This window comes from Oncorhynchus mykiss, chromosome 25, assembly GCF_013265735.2.
Source record: "Oncorhynchus mykiss isolate Arlee chromosome 25, USDA_OmykA_1.1, whole genome shotgun sequence".
Taxonomy (NCBI): domain Eukaryota; kingdom Metazoa; phylum Chordata; class Actinopteri; order Salmoniformes; family Salmonidae; genus Oncorhynchus; species Oncorhynchus mykiss.
The window spans coordinates 27,860,421-27,882,776 of NC_048589.1; the positions used below are offsets into that span (position 1 = coordinate 27,860,421).

Genomic DNA, 22,356 nt, shown 5'->3' on the forward strand with positions numbered 1-22,356 from the left:
GTCGGCTATCTTGCTGGGCTAGCTATAGTTTGATGCTACAGCTAAACCAAAGCTATCCTAGCTGAAGTGAGCCTGCGAATTGTATCTGTTTTTAGTGCGGAGTAGCTAGCTAACGTGCCTAATTGTTGCTACTCCATCACTGGACGGATTGGAAGCATACAGTTGTTGCTAGCCATTATAACATGGTTTGTGTAATTGCAATGCTTAAAATGAATTTGATGTGCTGGTTGCATACTGATTGTATTCACAGTGGCTCAAACTGGTCCATATCTAGTTTATTCTATTCTGCAAATAATTCAACCATGTTTTGATTTGGTTAGTGTTTCCGGGGTCCTTGGGACGTGCTTAACCTCTACCGAACTTGAACCATATTACATTTCAACCTCAATGGGGTGGGGACATCCCAAGGATGATATACCGTCCCATTTGTCAATATGTGTTTTAAGTGATTTATCTCTGTCTTGCCCCTTGCCTTCTGCACAATTTGTGGACTGAAGATGCAACATACTAGAGCCAGATTTGAGATGTCAGGCAATTAGCTAATTGGAGGAGTTCATTAAGAACTGCCTGCAAAACGGAGTCTGTCTGGAGGATGGGATTGGGTCTGTGGGCGGCACTGGGTGGACCCCGTGAAAAAAACAGAAGATGTAAACCGGGGCTTCCTTTGGGATTAGTCAGGAAAGTCAGTCCTAGAGAGAACAGAGTCCTACTGTTTCACCAAAGTGTCCTGAGTTTAAAGCCAAAAGCCCTCTTGTTGCATGGTCTGTTCTAAGGCTTTAAAAATATGATATTGAGAGGAAATGGACTGGAGATGGTTAAATTCTGTTGTATTTGTAGAAGCTATGAAAAACATAACTTCATGGCATTGTGACTTGTGAGTGAAACATTGCTGCTCCATCTCATGAACCCATTTCCCCCATTGTGTTCAAGGCACATACCAAATGTCCTGTTTCCAATGTCCCCCAGTACAGCAACTGGTGTAGAAACGCAACTGTCATCATCTCATTGTGCATATGTGCCAGTAGCTGATGGAGACATTTAAGACAACTAAATAAAACAACGGTCATCAGTGATGTTTAGATTGGAAAGCTGGAGCTCTAGAAAGATGCCCGAGTTTCCGACTTGGAATTCTGAGTTGCGGGACTGTTCAAAACCAGATGGACCTTGTTTTTTTCAGAGTTCCCAGCTGTCTTGAACCCACTCTATGAAGTCTGATATTTCTGAGTTCTCAGTTGTTTTGGTTGCGGCATGAGGTTGGAGAGGTGTGTGTGTTACTGAGAAACAGCATAGCCACATACTGTGTAATAATAATGTAATGTGTTTAAATGTAATGTGTTAAGCCTAGCATTTTGTCTTATTGGTTGTTGAAAAAAATATCTAGGCTAATTCATTTAAAACTATAGGCTAATAATATAACTTTAGTATAGCATAAAATAGGCTAATTGTGACAGTGTAAAAACCTGATTTTATGGCGGTGCCTTAGCGAACTGTAGAAGCTACTTTTATTTCAAAAGTGCTGCACACATGGTGTGGCTTCAGTTTGCCAGGGAGTAGGTTAGGAACTGCGCTCTGTGGAAATTGGATGGGTGTGCCCTGGCCAGCTCACTCCATGGGGAATTTCAGGCCCAAGATAACAATCACACAATCATGTTGGGGATATAGGCTTGGCCTAGTAGGGAGTTGTGTGGCTGTGGTCCGGCACTGCCTGACCATAATGGCAGCTGAGCAATGGATGACAAGCTTCAGGCATGACGCCACGCAGGATGTGTAACCTAAGCTCAGTCAGTGTTTCCCATGGCTTAATCAACATCCATGGCTCCTTTTTTAAAGAAAATCTTCAATGGAAAAACATAATCAAATGTATTCTTCACATACTTCGTAAACAACAGGCAGTTAAATGCTTACTTATGGGCCCTTCCCAACACTGTAGAGAGAAATAATAGAAAAGTAAAATGTGCAGTTGAAGTCAGAAATGTACGTACACCTTAGCCAAATACATTTAAACACAGTGTTTGACAATTCCTGACATTTAATCAGAGAAAAAATTCCCTGTCCTAGGTCAGTTAGGACACCACTTTATTTTAAGAATGTGAAATGTCAGAATAATAGTGGAGCGAATGATTTCTTTCTTTCATCACATTCCCTGTGGGTCAGAGGTTTACATGCACTCAATTAGTATTTGGTAGTATTTATTGCCTTTTTAAATGGTTTAAGTCAAATGTTTTGGGTAGCCTTCCACAAGCTTTCTACAATAACTTGTGAATTTTGGCCCATTCCTTCTGACAGAGCTGGTGTAACTGAGTCAGGTTTGTAGGCCTCCTTGCTCTCACACGCTTTTTCAGTTCTGCCCACATATTTTCTATGGGATTGAGGTCAGGGCTTTGTGATGACCACTCCAATACTTTGACATTGTTGTCCTTAAGCCATTTTGCCACAACTTTGGAAGTATGCTTGGGGTCATTGTCCATTTGGAAGACCCATTTGTAACCAAGATTTTAAGTTCCTGACTGATTGAGACTCTTGAGATGTTGCTTCAATATATCCATGTAATTTTCCTGCCTCATCATGCCATCTATTTTGTGAAGTGCACCAGTCCCTCCTGCAGCAAAGCACCCCCACAACATGATGCTGCCACCCCTGTGCTTCACGGTTGGGATGGTGTTCTTCAGCTTGCAAGCATCCCACCTTTTTTCTCCAAAAATAACTCGCTTCCCCCGTTGCCCCAAAATGATGGTTTTTACCGCTAAAGTTTTGCATCACTATACGCTAGTTAGTCTATCCAGATAATGAAAAGGCACTCGTGAAATAAAATTCAAAGAATGACTGATTGTAGCCTATCATTTCACTGACTTGGTTTTGCTGTACTGCAGCCAAAGTCTGCCAGCAGCCTACCTACCAAAGGTTGCACCGTGTCCATGGAAATGTAGAAAAACACATTTACATTTCACATTTTAGTCATTTAGCAGACACTCTTATTCAGAGCGACTTACAGTTAGTGCATTCATCTTAAGATGGCTAGGTGGGACAACCACGTCAGTCATAGTAAGTACATTTTTCCTCAAAGTCGCTATCAGCAAAGTCAGAACTAGTAAGGGGGGAAGAGAAGTGAAGTGTGAGTGTTAGTGGGGGGGTGTCTAGGTGAGAAGGGGATGCGACGGGGGGGGGAGAGGGGGGGGGTGCTGTGGGATTATTTAAGATACTCTTTGAAGAGGTAGGGTTTCAGATGATTTCAGAAAATGGTCAGGAACTCTGCTGTCCTAGCTTCAGGGGGAAGCTAGTTCCACCATTAGGGTGCCAGGACAGAGAAGAGCTTGGACTGGGCTGAGTGGGAGCTGGCCTCCTGTAGGGGTGGGAGGGCCAAGAGACCAGAGGTGGCAGAATGGAGTACTTGGGTTGGTGTGTAGGGTTTGATCATAGCTTAAAGGTAGGGAGGGGCAGTTCCTATTGCTGCTCCGTAGGCAAGCACTATGGTCTTGTAGTGGATGCAAGCTTCGACTGGAAGCCAGTGGAGTGTGCGGAGGAGTGGGGTGACATGGGAGAACTTGGAAAGGTTGAACACCAGGCGGGCTGCAGTGTTCTGGATATGCTGCAGGGGTTTGATGGCACTAGCGGGGAGCCCAGCCAACAGAGTTGCAGTAGTCCAGACGGGAGAGGACAAGTGCCCGTATTAGGACCTGCTCCGCTTCCTGTTTGGGGCAGGGTCATACTCTAGGGATGTTGTAGAGCATGAACCTGCAGGAGCGAGAACAACAGGGTCTTGTCCCGGGTCATGTCAAGGTTCTTTGCACTGGGGGACACTGTGGAGTCAACCGTGATGGAGAGGTATTTGAGCAGGCAGACTTTCCCCGGGAGGAAGAGCAGCTCCGTCTTGTTGAGCTTGAGATGGTGAGCCGACATCCAAGCTAAGATATCTGCCAGGCACGCAGAGATGCGTGTCGCCATCTGGGTGTTAGAAAGGGGGAAGGAGAAAGATGACAACAATGTTAAGCTTGAGTGGACAAGTGACAGTGACGTCATGGAATTCAAATGGGGAGAGGGAGTGGGGAGAGGGAGAAAAGAGAATCTCCACTTAGGAGAAATGAGTAGCCATGTGCCACTACCGCGATGGCTCTCTCACTAGGAGAGAATATGGATAACTGAGTTTCATATTATTCTTTGTAACTCTTTCTAAGGCGGCTAAGTGGCTGCAATTTATGGAACATGCCAAAACTTAGGACATAACATTTGATGGCGAATTCAAATACATTTCCCCTAAATCAATGCTTCTGATAAATCAAGCTCCAGAACCAGCCATAGAACCAGCTGGCTAATCATTTGAATACAGTATAGTAAAAAAAAAAAAAAACAGCAACAACTGTTAACATTAGCTAGCTAGATAAGGTTAGCAGGATAGCAAGCTAGCTAGATAAAGTTAACATGCTAGCTAGCTACACTGACAGCTGTCAGTGCCCTATTTGTTGATTTTTATCAACTCCGTGGAAATTCCCACACCCAATTCGTGAACATGTATAAGTAGCCTTCGTCATTCTTCATAGGTGGAACCTAAAGGTGCATTTCCTCTCAAGGACAGGAAATTACATTGAAATAGAATCAACAACTTTAAATGCCCCATGACACCAATGCCCATACCATGTCAAAATAACCAACTCATACAGGCAATGTGTATGGTTGGACCCAGTCAGTGTTACTAATCACAGTAGTGTGATCATGTGCTGTAGACAAAGACTTGGCAGAATTCAGTGTTGTTGACTACAGTCTTCATGTAAACATGACCAGAGAGAGGGCCAGCCTCTCCACACACTAAGGATGCTTCCCAAATGTCACCCTATTCTCTATGTAGCGCACTACTTTTGGCCAAAGATTTGGTTTAAAAAGTAGGGCCAGTTTCCCAGTATTTTTTTCCATAGCAAAAATGAAAACACAAAGCAGACTAGGGCTGACCCCATTTAGTCGACTGGTCGATAGGCTGTTGGTCGACCAAATTTCTTTCTGTTAATGCATTCAATATATTATTATTATTATGAGTCGTGTACCGTTCTCATTGTTGGAGTGGACGTGTTGTTTGCAGAGCTCACCAACCAAAGTTTTGGTTTATATCATTCCAATTCATGAGTTTTGTCAATTTATTAATTGTTTTTTGTTCAGTAAGGACACGCACCTGATTTTGCATATAAATGTAGGCTACCTGACCTGTGTGTAAATGTACCCCTATTAATGTGTCCATTTGGGGACCTCTGGTACTATTTCTGATTGTCTTATATCACCACCAGTAATGAGTTTTGAGTTTAAAGCTTAAAAAAAAGAAATAAAGATTACAAATATCACATCAAACAGCAAGTAAACAGTCTGTTTTTAGAATCCATTGAGCATGACAATAGTTACTCAATGTATTTTACAATTATTTCCAGCTATCTCCCTTTCGATAACCAGTCGGTATGGAAGGGAAACATGTAATGCTCTAACCCAGTGGAAACGTCATAAAATACCTGATTTAATTCTTATCTCTTGCACAAATAGCCTACAGTTGTGTCTGTCCCGAGGGCCCAGAATATTGTTGTTGCAAGTTTGCTAGCTGGAGCTTCAGGACAGCTACAGTTGATAAGTCGATACAATGTTTCAAGTTTGTTGCAGACAGCCATGCGTAGCCAATTGGATTTCTTGGGCATTTTTTTATCAGGGTATTTTTGACCTGCAGGCCGCACTTTTTTGTTGGCTTTATGTAGGATGTTTTTACATAGTTGACAATAGATTAGATTTAGATTTGTATACTTTTATTTTTTAGATTGAATTCAGATTAACCACATGACAATGATTTTGAGTTACAAAGCCTATTATAAATTAAATATAACCGTTGCACAAAAATGTGCATATGAAAATCATAACTGAAATGCAGATCGGTAGAAATGGTAAGATATAAATTGGCACTCCAAATGGAAAAGGGTGCCGACGCCTGGTGTACTTCAGGAGTGTAACGGCAGGATCTGAGAAGGTCTGCAGCAGTGGGAGGAGGAGGGCTGGGAACAGGTATTTTTCTTCTAGTTTGGCTATCTTGATCTATGGCTTCCTCTTGAGTCATTTGTGTGTCTTTAATTATTGAATCAAACAGTGTGCATAAAGTGTCAGACAAGCTCAGTACATATAGTTTATTTTATTAAAACACAGGGTGTGTCTATATATGGAAAAATACACTCTTTACAATTTCGGTTTTCGCCAGACATTATTGGACCCATGTCGTCCGAAAAGTTTTATACTTTTTATTACTAATCTGTCCATAAAACATTCTTCCAAGAGTCTTGATGATCATCCAGGTGCTTTTTGGCAAACTTGACTCAAATTTTTGGATGAGATGGGTCCCATTAAGTCTGGCGAAAACCAAACACTGCATTCCACGGTAAGAACCTCATACCAATGGTCAAGCATGGTGGTGGTAGTGTGATGGTTTGGGATGCTTTGCTGCCTCAGGATCTGGACAACTTGTCTTAATAGAAGGAACCATGAATTTAGCTCTTTATCAAAGAATTCTACAGGAGAATGTCAGGCCATCTGTCTGTAAGGTGAAGTGCAGCTGGGTCGTGCAACCAGACAATGATCCAAAACACACAATCAAGCCTACATGAAAATGATTAAAAAGCAACAAATTTGAAGTTTTAAAATGGCCTAGTCAAAGTCCTAATTGAGATGTGGCAGGACTTGAAATAAGCAGGTCATGCTTAAAAACACGCAAATGTTGCAGAGTTAAAGCAGTTCTGCATGCAAGAGTGAACCAAATTCCTCCACAGCAATGTGAGAGACTGGAAGCATCAACAACTACAGGAAGCATTTAGTGGCAATCATTACAGCTGAAGGTGGCACAACCAGTTATGTGTAAGGGGGCAGTTATTTTTCACACGGGGGAATTAGGATTTGCATAAATAAAATAGTATACATTTTTTAGCTCAGGTTTCCTTTATCTAATATTAGGTTTTGGTTGAAGATCTGATAACATTACGTATCAAAAGTATGTAAAAATAGAGATAATCAGAAAGGAGGCAAATAGTTTTTCACGGCACTGTATAGGGTGCCATAACAGATGCATGCTGCCCCTTTCTGAATAAGAGACTCTTGTGTTCTATTTTTGAACTGCAATACTGCTGCTTGGCTTGCTGCTATCTCAACAGAGCAAGTCAACAAGAACATGCCCCCATTCCCCAAGCTAAGCCATTGTTTAGGACAGAGCAGTTCCGGGCTGGCCCTCAGCTGGGCAAATTGAGGAAGCTGGATGTGTGTGTGTGTGTACTGTTTGGCAGATATTAATATTACCTGTTGACAAGTGTAGTTCTTCAGCCAAGCCATGTCAAAATTAGTTAGGATTAGTTAGTACCTTTGGCCCCAAAATAGTTTTCTTCATGTTGGATTTGTCACGTGCTGAGCTGAGAAGTGTTGCAGTGATGCAGATGGACTGTCATAGAGAGGAGAGTTTTGTTAAGGAGAAATGTTTGAGCTTTGTGTAATGGTACAGGACAATTCAACAGTAACAGAATGATGCTGAGACTCAGATTGTTTACTTTAAAATGCATGTCAAACAAAAAAACAATGATTGCACTTGAAGAACAGTGCAGATCAGATGCAAGGTTTGGGAACAGAATGACGCACAAACAGCACAAACCGTTTTTCTGTTGCCAAACTTTGCATCTAAATGTGTTGTTGTAAAAAATGTCTGTGGAAATTGTTCAAAGTAGTCATTGTGCATGGAGTTGTATTGCTTGTTTAACTTTGTAGTCATTGTTTTTCAGTTTGTTCACTTTAAAATGTATGCCAATCTGAGTCTCAGAATTGTTTCTTGGCTGCAGTTGACTGAGTCTCTTCCGTCAGTTATTTGAGATATGCTCCATAGCACCGAGAGGTCAGAGAAGTATGTGTGCCTGTGTTTGTGTGTGGCACCAGTGAGAGAGAGTTTCCAACATGGGTCCGCCTGAGGCCAAGTGTTTGTTTAGTGATTCAGACAAGAGAAATAAATAACTGTTGGAAGTATCTTACTTTGCTAAATCCCATCTCTTCCTGTCTCTCCCATGACTCTGCCATCTCTCCTCTCTGGCTCTGTTCAGGATTACAGGAGTAGACTAAATGATGTCCCAGGGGATTTAAAAGCCTTTTCCCTGAGATTCTACAGGCTTCAGGGAGACTGGACAAGATAGGAAGACGTGCATGCTTCCATGTGCCTGTCTTTTCCTGTTCTGTTTTCCCTCTGGCAGGCTTCTCAACACTATCCTGGCGGTGTCCTTCACAAGACCCTCCCAGGCTGATTAGTGTGTTAATGAATATGGTGGGCTCTGGGCAGCAGACCCTCAGGGCTAATTCAACAACTATTATCTGTGTGTGTGCAGTGTTACCCCTCTGATTTTTTTTCCAGTAGCCGTGGCAAAGGTAGCATAAGGGGGACGCAGAAATTTATTTTGCTCTTTTATCCCATGAGAGTTGATATCTGTGCCCCTGTGGACATCTAATTAGCATAATAAGAAAATCCCTATATAAATCTGTCTGTTTAGAGGCGGCTACAAGCTCCGCTCCGTGTGTGCACACGGGTGGAGTCGTTTTCTGGGGGGCAGTAGACTCTTTTCGTTGCATTCCATGCAGAGAGCAAGTCCGCCTTGTGTAGTATATAACCGCTAGGGGCTTGGGAACCAGAGTAGCTGACCAAGTAAGAGGGGCCGAGGCACTCTTTTTGACTCTAGTTAGTGACAACATTTGAACTTCCGATCCGGTGTGATGCCTGTTTACAAATACTAGCTAGCTAGCTACTTGTTAGCCTAGTCTGGTGTTATGTGCTTTACAACACTCCTTTTTAGCCACAGGAGCAGAAGCAAGCATGTCTCTTTTTGAATTTCAATTGCTGTAAAATGGGCAGAAATCTCCAGGGATTTTGGGGATCATTTGAATTATCCGTTTTGTGTGGATAACATTATTGGATCCCAGCTTCGGCAAACTCAGGCAGGGAGGACTACAACTACAAGGGCTCTTCTCAAATGGTCGGCAGTCTGCGATGCAAGGTACCACTTCATCGCCGTGGGCTCATATGGGAGGGAGGGAGATGCAGGAATCTTCTCACAAAGCAAGTTTGGCTCCCAACTCATTGCAGGCCAGCTGTCACTACAAAGGCCAGAGTGCTTGTTGGGGACCCAAACACTGAGCCTGTATGTCTTCGTGGGATACAAGGCGTTCCATCTCAGGGTAAACCTGATGGAACCATATCCGGGTAAGATACGCTCAATACATGTGACTATATACATAGGACGTGAAAATTATATCAATATAGACATTGAAATGATATGCATAAAAGTGAACAGGCATCTTAGTAAGAGAATAGGGGCTTATGTCCAAAGCATATGCTACACAGTTGTTACAGTACATATTTCATAACCTTCATGTTCCTGTTCAATACTAATGGAAATGCTTATTTTATTCAAAGGTTCTTCTGGCCTTGATGACACCAAGAAGATCTACAACTACCTCCACTCAAGTCATAAGAATTTCAGAGAACTGCTTTGGGATCCTTGCTGCAAGATGTTGATGTTGCCCCAGAGACTATTGTGAAGGCCTGCATGGCCCTGCACAATTAGCTTTGCACCACATTCACTAATCATTGACAACACAGTCATCACTCCACAACCACTGGGGACCTGCGTACAGGAGAGTGGAAACAGTTTCCTGGACCCAAGAAACATGTAAACATTGGAGTGTGCTTTGGAAAACATGTCCACACATACGTTTCTTTCAATGTCTGTTTATGACGTGGTCCTACACGCTTGGTTTTGCTGTTTGGATTTGGCTGTTTTTCTCACATTAAAGTACCACCATGACAGTCACTTCATCCTTGTTTTAGTTTTTCATATTTTTTGGAGGCTAGACCCTTAAGACATTTACCTGACCTTGTGTCATGTGTAGTGGCCTTTCATCTAAAGACTTTCCTGCTATGGTACATGGTTGAGACTGACTGTCCAGCTCTAGACGATAGGGATAGACCCTCAAGACATTAACATCATCTACATAATAAGGTTGTACATGGTCATGTAGTGGTCTTTCAGTGGAGTCCGCCCTGCTATGGTACATGGGTGAGTGTCCAGCTGTAGACAATAAAGACCCCCCCCCCCCAAAGACATTAACCTCATCTACATAGCTCATGTACAAAGAAGTACAAGTTTACTTAGTGACTGATGGATTGAAAACAGTAATAACCAGGCAAATATATTTGCAGACCTTTTTAGATATTTACTATCACAAGAGGAAAATAGTGATATGTAATACACAGGTGAAAAGTGATGAAAGGGGAAATAAGAAAAGACGTAAAGTAACATGTGAATGAGGAAATATATATATATATATATTTAAACACAGTGAATAAGAAATAAAGCACACAACAGTTTCTGGAGAGCGGACGGAGCAGACACATCATGTCCCTGAGAAATGGGGTTATCAGAAGGATTAGACACAATCCATCGTACGTACCTACACCATGACGTCGTAGACGGCCTTTTGTGTCGTTTCTGTAACTCCATTTATTTAAGTCATCCATCTGCTGTCTTCCTCTTCCTGCCATTGGACCTGGGCGGGGAGATGGGGCGGAGGTTGATGGAGTTGCAGGGCAGAGGGCAACGGGGCACCTGGATGGTGCATTGGGTGTTGGTGAGAAGGGCCTGGGCGTTGGGGAAAGGGAGGAGATGAATCAATGGACCCTCAGGGCTCTGCTCCGTCTCTGAGTTGTCCCAAACACCCCTACCTTCCAAAATCTACAAGCAGATGGCAAAAATACATTAGAATACAATGCATGCAATCTTAAAACATCTCCATGGGCTCCTTTTGAGTTAAAATGTTTACCCAAAAGAACTGAATTCATGAACATCTCAATTTAATTAGCACACACACAACACTGTCTATTTTCAGATGTTTGAACTAGCCCTGCTAATAATTATAATTTGACAACACAGGCACGGAATATTCCCCAGTCACAATTTCTTCCAGCCAGAAAAGAGCTGATTTCACATGTTCTAACGAGGTCTACAAAACATAAGATCACAAACACACACAATGACGAAGACACCAATATGACAGATACTGTGTGTACATCTGAGAATGTTTCACGTTAACACAAAGCCAATCCAGTTGTCAGACAATCAGTGGGGGACACACCCTAGTGGCAGCCCCACTCCTAGTCTCCTCACCCTTTTTAGATTGCGAACACACTGGTCCCGAATCTTTCTTCGTGTTTCTTTGATATCAGTATCCCTGTTCAAATTTCGTGAGTTCTCCCTCCAGCTGTTGTTTTTTTGTGTGCTTGTCGGAATACGACCTCATTGAAGGGTTGTAAAGGTTCTCGTGTTCTCACCAGCTTGCACAGGCACTCCTCAAAACTGGACATAGACATATATGTGCTTAGCAAATCTCAAAATAAAAGCACAAAAAAGCAAGCTTGCAGAAAACCTACTCAATACTGCCCCTCAGTCTTTGCAAGGAATGACATGTCGGTCTCAAAAAACTGCTTTGAGTTTAGCCCGTGTACCAGTAAAAAAAAAAATATGGAAGTAGTATAGAGCCTGGAAAAAGGGTTAAATATGGGTAAAAAAAAAATGTATTTCCTAATCTAACTTCCTTTTGATATAGTTTTAGCCTTTTTTTCTGTGTATGAATCTGTTATTCAATGTGTTTCTATGGGCTAATAGGAGTAACACTAAATTCAATGTTTAAAATGTGTATAATATATAATGTGTTCAATATATAAAATGTCTAAATGATTCTTGGTATGACCATCTTAAAACAGTTTCCTGCAATTTGAAACATTTTACCATGGGTCGGCGAGAATTTTACAGTTTTATCATTTATTTTTTGTATTTTACCCTTTTTTTCTCCCCAATTTCGATCTAGTTTCATCGCTGCAAATCCCAAATGTGCTCGGTCGAGTTCATGCGTCCTCCAAAACATGACCCGCCCAAACCGTGCTTCTTTACACCCGCCCGCTTAACTCGGAAGCCAGCCACACCAATGTGTCGGAGGAAACGCCGTTCAACTGACAACCGAAGTCAGCCTGCAGGCGCCCGGCCCGCGATGAGCCAAGTAAAGCCCCCCTGGCCAAACCCTCCCCTAAACCGGACGACGCTGGGCCAATTGTGTGCCGCCCTATGGGACTTCCGATCACAGCCGGTTGTTATGCAGACTGGGATCGAAGCCGGGTCTGTAGTGACGCCTCTACCACTGTAGATGCAGTGCCTTAGACCGCTGCTCCAGTCGGGAGGCCTGAATTTGACACATTTTACACTATTTTCCTGCAATTCTACACATTTTTTTTATTTGTCTGAGAGTTTTAAAGCTACACTGAACAAAAATATAAACACAACATGCAACAATTGCAAAGATTTTACTGCATTATAGTTAATGTAAGGAAGTCGGTCAATTGAAATAAATTAATTAGGCCCTAGTCTATGGATTTCACATCACTGGGAATACCCCAGATATGCATCTGTTGGTCACAGATACCTTATAAAAAAGGTTGGGGTGTGGACCAGAAAACCAGTTAGTGTCTGGTGTGACCACCATTTGCCTTATGCAGCATGACACATCTCCTTCGCATAGAGGGGATAAGGCTGTTGATTGTGGCCTGTGGAATGATGTCACACTCCTCTTCAATGGCTGTGCGAAGTTGCGGCAACTGTAACACGTTTCATACTCGTCGATCTAGAGCATGCTCATGTGTGACGTCTGGAAAGTATGCAGGCCATGTAAAGTGTTGGGCCCATTTTTCATGAGCTGAAGTAAAAGATCCCAGAAATTGACTGATTTCCTTCTATGAACTGTAACTCAGAAATATCTTTGAAATTGTTGATTTTATATTTTTGTTCAGTATACCATGGAAATGGTTGCAACACGATTCCAGGCAGCCTTTGCTCATGCACCCATACGTTTACCAGTCAAATTGCCAGAGTAAGAGCTTCCAAGCCCATTCTATTCATTCTATTTCTATGAATAGCCCCTCCAGGCTATTCATAGTAGCTATTTGGTGAATGATAACAGGTGGGGAAGTGACTGAGTCTTTGAAGTTCAATAAAACCTCCAGGCTTTACTGTAGCTTTCGTGTGACCTGACCAGGAAAACCTCCTGGCCCCTAGTCATTTTAAGTGTAGTTGAAATCCAGGGCATTCAAAGCCTGTATGACATTGATTATTCTTCTCAGATAGCAGCCTTAACTCTGAATCATTATGTCTGCTTGTTTGCATTGCTGTGTGGTTTAACAGTACATCTTTCTCCTCTTTCTCTCTTTCTTTCTTTCTCGATCTCTTCTCCTCTCTTCTCTCCTCCTTCCTTTCCTTTCCTTTCTTTCTTTCCTTTCTTTCTTTCTTTCTTTCTTTCTTTCTCTGCAGAAAATGCAGAGTCGGGGGACCTGAAGCATTTCTTTGACCAGTACTACTCTCACATCTACTATGTGTTCTTTGAGAACTTTGTTATCATTGAAGTCGGTCTCAAACAAAAAGGTGAGAATAAAAGTTTGAGAATAGTCTGGTTGGTAACATGAATGTTATTTTCACATTATTACAGGATGTTTTACAGTCGCTAGTCATGGTGACACTGGTATTGTTTCAGACACTTCCTCACGTTCTCTTCTCTTCTGCAGGTCACAAATCACAAAGGGAAGAACTTGACTCCATTATTTTCATATTCGAGGTAAGACAGTTACTTCTGCAATATTGAGGAGTTGTTTTTAAATGAGTGTCCCAATTATTTTGAGAGGGATGGATTCTGAATGCGTAGAAAGCAGAATGGAGTAGGTGTAACAGAGAGTTGGCCTAACATCCCCCCCCAAGCAGGTTAATGTGTAGGCTACTGTAAATCAGAAAGTGGAGTGCTTCTTTCTGTGTTTGCTTGACAACTCCTCAATCCCCATGTGTGGAATATCCCCTCCCCCCCCCCCCCCCCCCCCCACACACACACACACTCTCTCTAACTGACTGACCGCTCCCTCACCCAACCACAGTGCCGTTTACATAGCTAGACTAATCTCTGTTCTGTGATGTGCGGTACTCATGGCTTAGACAAGTCTCACTCTCTCTCACTCTCTCACTCTCTCACTCTCACTCTCACTTACATACATACATACTGAACATGCATGCAGGCGTGTGCCTGGTGACCACCCACAGGAGGGTATTAGAATGGACTGAAGGCAAGGCTAATTGAGGCCTGAAGACCGTGGCAAAATGTTCCATTTAGATTACAAGGATCAAAATGATCCTGCCAACATGCACACACACATACTGTAGGCATTGTCTTGTCTTGTCATATTTATAGACCTAGACAGTGAGCTGAGAGGCAGGTTTATGATCTAAAAAAAAAAAATGGGTGTCTGTTTGCCAAACAGCTAGTGAGTGACCTTTTACCAGTTCACATGGGTGTGAATGAGTCATGTGGCATTACATCTTCAGTCTCCTTACAGGTAGGCCCAGTCCTCCTGCTGCAGTTGACCTAACATCTAAGGCCAGTGATATTTAAAAAGTTTCTCTGAGAGAACTGCCTTTCCTCTCCATGTGTGTCAGACGAGGTGACCGGGATTAAGTAGTTGCAGGTGTTGAAATGTGTGAGATTAGTCAAACTAGTCTCACTAGTCTTCCTTTCAAAGATTTCCCTGGAAAGGTGTCTTCACCTCACCTGTCCCTTGTTGTCTCATGGTCTTCTTCGTATGGAGTCAGAGACGTCTACCGCTTGGCTGATGATATAGCTCATCCACAACAGAGAGGCTAGACCACTGACATTCTTTGGACAATTGACATTATATTCTCCAATGAAGATGGATTAATTTGTTTCAACCCAGTAGTAATACTGACACTGGCTTTCATACCACTCCTAACTGTTGTATTCTATGTTCTGTTAACAGAAAATTCTGCAACTCCTACCAGAGCGAATACAAGGACGATGGCAGTTCCACAGCATAGGTACATTTGTACTAGGCCTTTGTACATGTTGTGTTGCCATTGAGTGTGGACATCTTCATCAGATGAGTGGGAATGTGTGTGTTTTGCTCTAGATCAGGGATGGGCAAACATTTTATGTGGGTGAACGCGTCATTTTAGCAGCCCCCTCTTGACAGTTGAGAGTTCATTTCCTGCAATTCTACACATTTTGACGTGAGGTTTAGATGACATTTTGCCAATTGCCCATCCCTTCTCAAGATTTTACCTCATGATCAGACATTTGGTCCCATCATGTGTTTGAAAAGTAGGTTAAGCCAGTTAAGTGCGTATCAGGCCCTTAACAATGTCTGTTTTAGTACTGACTGTAGCCACATGATTTGTAACATGCATTTGGAGTGAGAGTGAAGCATATTAGTGCACTGCCCTCTCCTCACCCCTCCACTAGGCGGTCTCTCCTTTTCCACTGCCCTCTCCTCACCCCTCCACTAGGTGGTCTCTCCTTTTCCACTGCCCTCTCCTCACCCCTCCACTAGGTGGTCTCTCCTTTTCCACTGCCCTCTCCTCACCCCTCCACTAGGTGGTCTCTCCTTTTCCACTGCCCTCTCCTCACCCCTCCACTAGGTGGTCTCTCCTTTTCCACTGCCCTCTCCTCACCCCTCCACTAGGTGGTCTCTCCTTTTCCACTGCCCTCTCCTCACCCCTCCACTAGGCGGTCTCTCCTTTTCCACTGCCCTCTCCTCACCCCTCCACTAGGTGGTCTCTCCTTTTCCACTGCCCTCTCCTCACCCCTCCACTAGGTGGTCTCTCCTTTTCCACTGCCCTCTCCTCACCCCTCCACTAGGTGGTCTCTCCTTTTCCACTTCCCTCTCCTCACCCCTCCACTAGGCGGTCTCTCCTTTTCCACTGCCCTCTCCTCACCCCTCCACTAGGTGGTCTCTCCTTTTCCACTGCCCTCTCCTCACCCCTCCACTAGGTGGTCTCTCCTTTTCCACTGCCCTCTCTTCACTCTTCCACTAGGTGGTCTCTCCTTTTCCACTGCCCTCTCCTCACCCCTCCACTAGGTGGTCTCTCCTTTTCCACTGCCCTCTCCTCACCCTTCCACAAGGTGGTCTCTCCTTTTCCACTGCCCTCTCCTCACCCTTCCACAAGGTGGTCTCTCCTTTTCCACTGCCCTCTCCTCACCCCTCCACTAGGTGGTCTCTCCTTTTCCACTGCCCTCTCCTCACCCTTCCACAAGGTGGTCTCTCCTTTTCCACTGCCCTCTCCTCACCCTTCCACAAGGTGGTCTCTCCTTCTCCACTGCCCTCTCCTCACCCCTCCACTAGGTGGTCTCTCCTTTTCCACTTCCCTCTCCTCACCCTTCCACAAGGTGGTCTCTCCTTCTCCACTGCCCTCTCCTCACCCCTCCACTAGGTGGTCTCTCCTTTTCCACTGCCCTCTCCTCACCCTTCCACAAGGTGGTCTCTCCTTTTCCACTGCCCTCTCCTCACCCCTCCACTAGGTGGTCTCTCCTTTTCCACTGCCCTCTCCTCACCCTTCCACAAGGTGGTCTCTCCTTTTCCACTGCCCTCTCCTCACCCCTCCACTAGGTGGTCTCTCCTTTTCCACTGCCCTCTCCTCACCCCTCCACTAGGTGGTCTCTCCTTTTCCACTGCCCTCTCCTCACCCTTCCACAAGGTGGTCTCTCCTTTTCCACTGCCCTCTCCTCACCCCTCCACTAGGTGGTCTCTCCTTTTCCACTGCCCTCTCCTCACCCCTCCACTAGGTGGTCTCTCCTTTTCCACTGCCCTCTCCTCACCCCTCCACTAGGTGGTCTCTCCTTTTCCACTGCCCTCTCCTCACCCTTCCACTAGGTGGTCTCTCCTTTTCCACTTCCCTCTCCTCACCCTTCCACTAGGTGGTCTCTCCTTTTCCACTGCACTGAGACTACTGTGCAGTTGGATACAAAGCCCACCCTGAGAAAGCCAAGGACCTGGGGATGAGGGTCTCCCAGGTCTGACCGAGAACTCTGACATGTGCTGTAGTATTGGGGGCGGGGCTGGTTGGGTGTGATAAGGGCTGGGGGAGTGTCAGTCCAGTTGTTGATATTCCATGTGATGCATTTTGTTGTCCTCACAGGCCTCATTCTGAAGAAGTTGTTGCACACTGGGAACTCTTTAAAGGTACATCAGAGTGGTCCTTCATTCGCAAGTAGCCAACCTGTATCTGTACATGCAGTACTTCTGTTTTTGCTGTTGCCTTCGTCTTTCACAATGGTGTTGACTGCTATGGGTATTTGGTAATAGAATGCTCATACATATAGAAAGGCTTGATTCTATTTCTGTTCCTGACTGTGTCTCTCTCCCCTGTAGATCCGAAGGGAGGGTGTACGTCTGTTCCTGCTATGGATGCAGGCCTTGCAAGGCAACGCACTGAGAGAGCAGCTATGGATTTTTGCCTGTCTGATCCCTGGCTTCCCATCTCCCCAGTCAGAGCTTGGCCCTCGAACCCTGGACAACCTGGTCAACCCCCCTCTCAGCCTCCAGGAGAGTTAGTATCTCTACACCTATCACCTTGCTAGTGACCGTAGTTATAAGGAAAAATCTTGAGGTTGACCATTCCAGACCTGCCAACATGCACGCATTTTGCGTACCAACTACGCAATTCTCTGTCCATGTACGCAGCTTCGAGATCCACTGTTAAAAGTACACAGAAATGAATAGGGCCTGATTTAAAATATATATATTAATAATAGTAATGTAATTACTTTTGAATAAAAAATGAATCCACTGAGAAAATCTAACATCCCGATTATCAAGCCTCAACATACAGACATGTACGGATGCAACATACAGACATGTACGGATGCAACATACAGACGTACGGAATTGAGATAAAAACATAATTATTGGACGTAGCTATGCCCTGTCTGCCCCTCCTCCTGTTTGTTGTGATAAGTGTTGAGTTTGCCGACTGTCAGCTGTACGTAAACACATGGACAAATCCCTTTTCGACTCCGTGTGTTGTGGAAAGGTAAACACTAATTGTTTCAAGCTAACGTTAGTGAACATAAGATGGACATTCAGTGGGCTCTAAAGTGCCAGCAGTTCACCTTCATTTTCTAGTGAAAGAAATGAAATGCAAATGTCGCATTTGTGCGAGTGTGATATACATTTTATTCTGCGACCCATTCGTTGTATTTTCCACGTAACATTACGAGGATCACGCAACCTGATAGACTGTAACTGTAATTATGATCCACGTCACAAAAAGCATTACAAAGTATAATCAAAAATCAATATTAACATCTTGGCATTAAATGGAGTCGTGAGTTTAGAATACTGTGTGATGGAGAATGAATGAGTGTCCGGTATTATCTACAGAGGCAATGCTTCTAAAAGGCCTTTGCAATAGATTTGAGATTTTATACATTTCGAAAATCTGAAATGATTTATGCGCTGCAAAGATCCAATAGGCACCTTTTACATTTGACCTTTTACCTTTTACATAGGCCGAAACAGCCGACTCTTCTAGCGGACAGCGTTCAGATTCTCTTTGCGGTAGCCTACTTAAGCTTTGTGTAACCAGTTTGCTGTCTGTCGACGCGATCATTTGTGTTTGTTTTTATGTTTTCGAAATGATTTTGCTTTTAGAATTGCTTAGGAACCATGTCTAAAAAGCCAATACTTGTGACCTGGCCCTGGTGATTGGCCCTGTTTGAGAGGTGACGAGCGTTCCTCTACTATAGAGACTAAACTCGGGAGCATGTGCTACAAAAAAACGTTATAGATAGTTATCTCTAATTTGCCCGTGCGCTTCTGGTACTCTAAAAAGTTGGACAGGGTTGGCAGGTCTGCTGTTCTGCAGCCTAAACATATTTCAGATTCAAACTCCTATGGCCAACCCTAATTATCAGTCAAGCCCATGGGGCTGATTATTTTGCTTTTGATCCTTTTTTTTTATCTCCTCCTATATTGCTTTCCCTTCTTCTTCCATTCCTTCAGCTCAAGTTACTCCAGAAGAGATCAGTCCCCTGGTCCCTCCTCAGGCAGGGGATAAAGCCCAGGAAGACCTCACAGGATACTTTCTAGAGGCTCTTCTGAAATACATGGTAAACCAGGTACTCTTCCCTTAATTACTAACACTGCTAACATGCTTGGCGTGGATGCATTACCTACTACCTACCAGCGAGCCTTTTGAGATGGACGTCTGTCTGTCTGCATGCTGAGAAGTGCAAATGACCGTAACCCCCTGAACTTCCTTACATCATGTTAAGTCACCCACAATGAACTCAGTTCAAAATTAAACGGGATCAACAACATAGCTCATATGTATAGCTCAAACTCATTATTAACGCTGAGTTGCATCGGCATGCTTTTTCTTCAGTGTGCTGTATGCTCACACACTGAGTTAACGGCTGCTCTCTCTCTCCCTGCCGCAGACAGTGCCTCCTCTCACTCCCTGTCTCTGGTCCTGTTTCTGTCATGCTCTTTGTTAACAGTAGTCTCTTGTTGTCTTTCCCCCTGCAGGCCAAAAGTCTGGAGTGGAAGTGTAAAGACAACCACGAGAAGGGCTTTGCATTCCTGTTTGGAAACTTCAAGAAATATTACCTGCCGCACATATTCCCCAACTTCTCCAAGGAGACCAGTTTGTACCATCCCATACTGGGTGAGGAGACAAATTTGAATTAGTATGAGCTAAAGAAACAGATAGGTCTTTGTTTATATACATTCTAAAGCTGATTCTTAGCTTTGCATTTTACTATAGTGGTGCAGTGTTCATAGAAGTACATTGATACCCTTTTGGTACTACTGAGCCGAGCTGAGCTGGCATGGTTATACATCAGAGCCAGCACAGTATGAGTTGGGTCAACACAATGGTGTGAAGAGGGGAATAGTGATACATCTGTATTCTCTATTCAACCTCTCCGTCTGTCCCCCCTCCAGAGGTTCCTTCGATGAGACCAAAGCCTTACTACAGTGTGGTGAAGAAAGACCCAGAGACCAACGAGGCAGTGTACTGTACCAAGGAGAGCCTCCTCAATGCCCGCGTCATCTTCATCCGCTGGCTGGTGTCCTTCTGGCTGGAGCCACGCTCCAACACTGGAACACACATCCCCGGGGTGGATGGAGAGAGGGAGAGCGTTCCAAAGAACATCCAGGTAATCACCGTATACACACCCGAGGGTAGAGTTTGCCTGAGTTAGCACAATGTATATACAGTGCCTTGCGAAAGTATTCGGCCCACCTTGAACTTTGCGACCATTTGCCACTTTTGTAGCAAAAGGTGCGCTACAAAGTATTAACTTAAGGGGGCTGAATAATTTTGCACGCCCAATTTTTCAGTTTTTGATTTGTTAAAGAAGTTTGAAATATCCAATAAATGTCGTTCCACTTCATGATTGTGTCCCACTTGTTGTTGATTCTTCACAAAAAAATACAGTTTTATATCTTTATGTTTGAAGCCTGAAATGTGGCAAAAGGTCGCAAAGTTCAAGGGGGCCGAATACTTTCGCAAGGCACTGTATTATATCTAGGAATCATAGAGAGAGCGTGCCAAAAAACATCCAGGTTGGCCATGCAGGCAGCACATCTGAAGGGCAGAAGTATGCAGGGTTAGCATAACTATCTTTACATTAAACAAAGCCTCTGGGACAGCTTTTAAGTTGTGATATTTCTCTGTCTGTGGGATATACTAGTGAACCTCCAACTCATGTATTGTGTTACATACATTTCCAATCCTTATGGAAGCATTAATGGTGGTTGTGTTTCTCTGGTTGTGTTCCAGAGGGCAGCAGCAGGGCTGGCAGCGCGGGGACATGGCCTGGGGGAGGACCTGGGCCCCAGGGCAGACAGCCTGGACAGAGCGATTGGGTGTGAGCAGGAGCAGTCCCACTCCAACACCTCCACCCTGACGGAGAGGGAGCCCAGCTCCTCCAGCCTGTGTAGTATGGACGAGGAGCACCTCACTGACAAGGAGGTGGTGAGACGAGTCCTCTGTTCCTCCAGGACTAACGTCAACTTCATCACCGAGGTCTTCAGACAGGTACAGCACACATACTCAAACGCACAGTACATTGTGTATTGCTGGTTCTGGTTGTGATAAATATGTTTCCCTTCTTGGAACAATAAAGTTCTATTACTACTACTACTATGTTCTGAATACCCCTGTAAAAGTCTGAATACCCCTGCAAAAGTCTGAATACCCCTGTAAAAGTCTGAATAACCCTGTAAAAGTCTGAATACCCCTGTAAAAGTCTGAATACCCCTGCAAAAGTCTGAATACCCCTGTAAAAGTCTGAATACCCCTGCAAAAGTCTGAATACCCCTGTAAAAGTCTGAATACCCCTGTAAAAGTCTGAATACCCCTGCAAAAGTCTGGTATTGTGTGGCTGTATGCCCCAAAGAGAGCAGAGAAGATAAATAAGTCTGCTCCATTTGAATCCACAGTGACATTGATGTGTTGTCCTCTTTTCTCAGGCCTTCCTGTTGCCGATGTGTGAGGCTGCAGCCATGAGGAAGGTGGTGCGGGTGTACCAGGAATGGTTCGCCCAGGAGGACAAGCCTGTGTTTATGAGGGAGCCGGAGGAAGAGAGGTTCTTTACCACGGTTGGAGGGATCAACCTAGAGCCTGTAGCCCAGCAGGACACTGAGAAGGAGGAGGTGAGAGCTGGGGCTTTGTGTGGGGGAGGATGGATGGAAGCACCAGGGTCCATTAAGGAATACATTTTGCAATGGAAAAGGACTCCTTGTTTCAGTCCGTTTTCTTACATTTGGTGTCTAATGAACACAACCCTCAACAAAGACAAGTAAGTACACATGATGCCGCCTGTCTTCATGGTCTCTCAGTCTAACACTTCTTGTGTCTTTCTGTGTCCTCAGGGGGTGAATAAAGTGTCTGAGAAAGAGCTGCTGGAGTACAGTGTGCATGCCGGTGTTCAGCCCACTCTACAGGTATTTTCTATTGCCCAACACATACACACATTATGATAAATCGGCAACCACATAAAGTCTTATTCTGGAATGATCACTAACTTCCATCCGATACTGTCCAGTTCCATGCCTTTCTTCACCACCATCATCTACCCCTCGCTCTCTTTCACCCCAGGTGTTTGTCACCAACTCTGCCAACGTTTTTCTGCTGGAGCCAGCCAACGAGCTCAAGGTGTTGCTGGAGGAACATGTTGACATGTGCAAGAGAGTCCTCAACATCTACCGCAGCCTGGTCATGCATGAAACCATGGACCAGAAGACATGGTACAGCACCACAACACTACACGCTAACACTGAGCAGCGTATTGGTTCTAATGGGAAAGCATAGCATACATTTATGGCCAGACCCAATTTGCAACCCACCACTCCCATTAGCCCTAACCCTTCTATATTTGCAGATCTGAAGAGTCTGGTTATGTAATCCAAATGACCAAAAGTATGTGGACACCTGCTCGTTG

At 44.2% G+C, this 22,356-nt stretch overlaps 1 protein-coding gene across 10 annotated transcripts in view; it reads left to right on the forward strand.

Annotated features, from left to right (window-relative positions):
* The window catches only part of LOC110505733 (ral GTPase-activating protein subunit alpha-1), a 125,095-nt gene that overhangs the window by 405 nt on the left and 102,334 nt on the right, over positions 1–22,356 (forward strand). For 9 of the 10 annotated variants that reach the window (XM_036962487.1, XM_036962488.1, XM_036962493.1 and 6 more), the window contains exons 2-13: positions 13,386–13,496; positions 13,637–13,686; positions 14,891–14,948; positions 17,046–17,089; positions 17,279–17,456; positions 18,911–19,026; positions 19,436–19,574; positions 19,853–20,067; positions 20,694–20,951; positions 21,386–21,568; positions 21,788–21,859; positions 22,014–22,162. In XM_036962487.1, coding sequence (XP_036818382.1) covers positions 13,386–13,496; positions 13,637–13,686; positions 14,891–14,948; positions 17,046–17,089; positions 17,279–17,456; positions 18,911–19,026; positions 19,436–19,574; positions 19,853–20,067; positions 20,694–20,951; positions 21,386–21,568; positions 21,788–21,859; positions 22,014–22,162 — 1,573 coding nt within the window. The remainder of the gene's footprint in view (positions 1–13,385; positions 13,497–13,636; positions 13,687–14,890; positions 14,949–17,045; positions 17,090–17,278; positions 17,457–18,910; positions 19,027–19,435; positions 19,575–19,852; positions 20,068–20,693; positions 20,952–21,385; positions 21,569–21,787; positions 21,860–22,013; positions 22,163–22,356) is intronic. The other variant, XM_036962486.1, reaches the window with a different exon arrangement.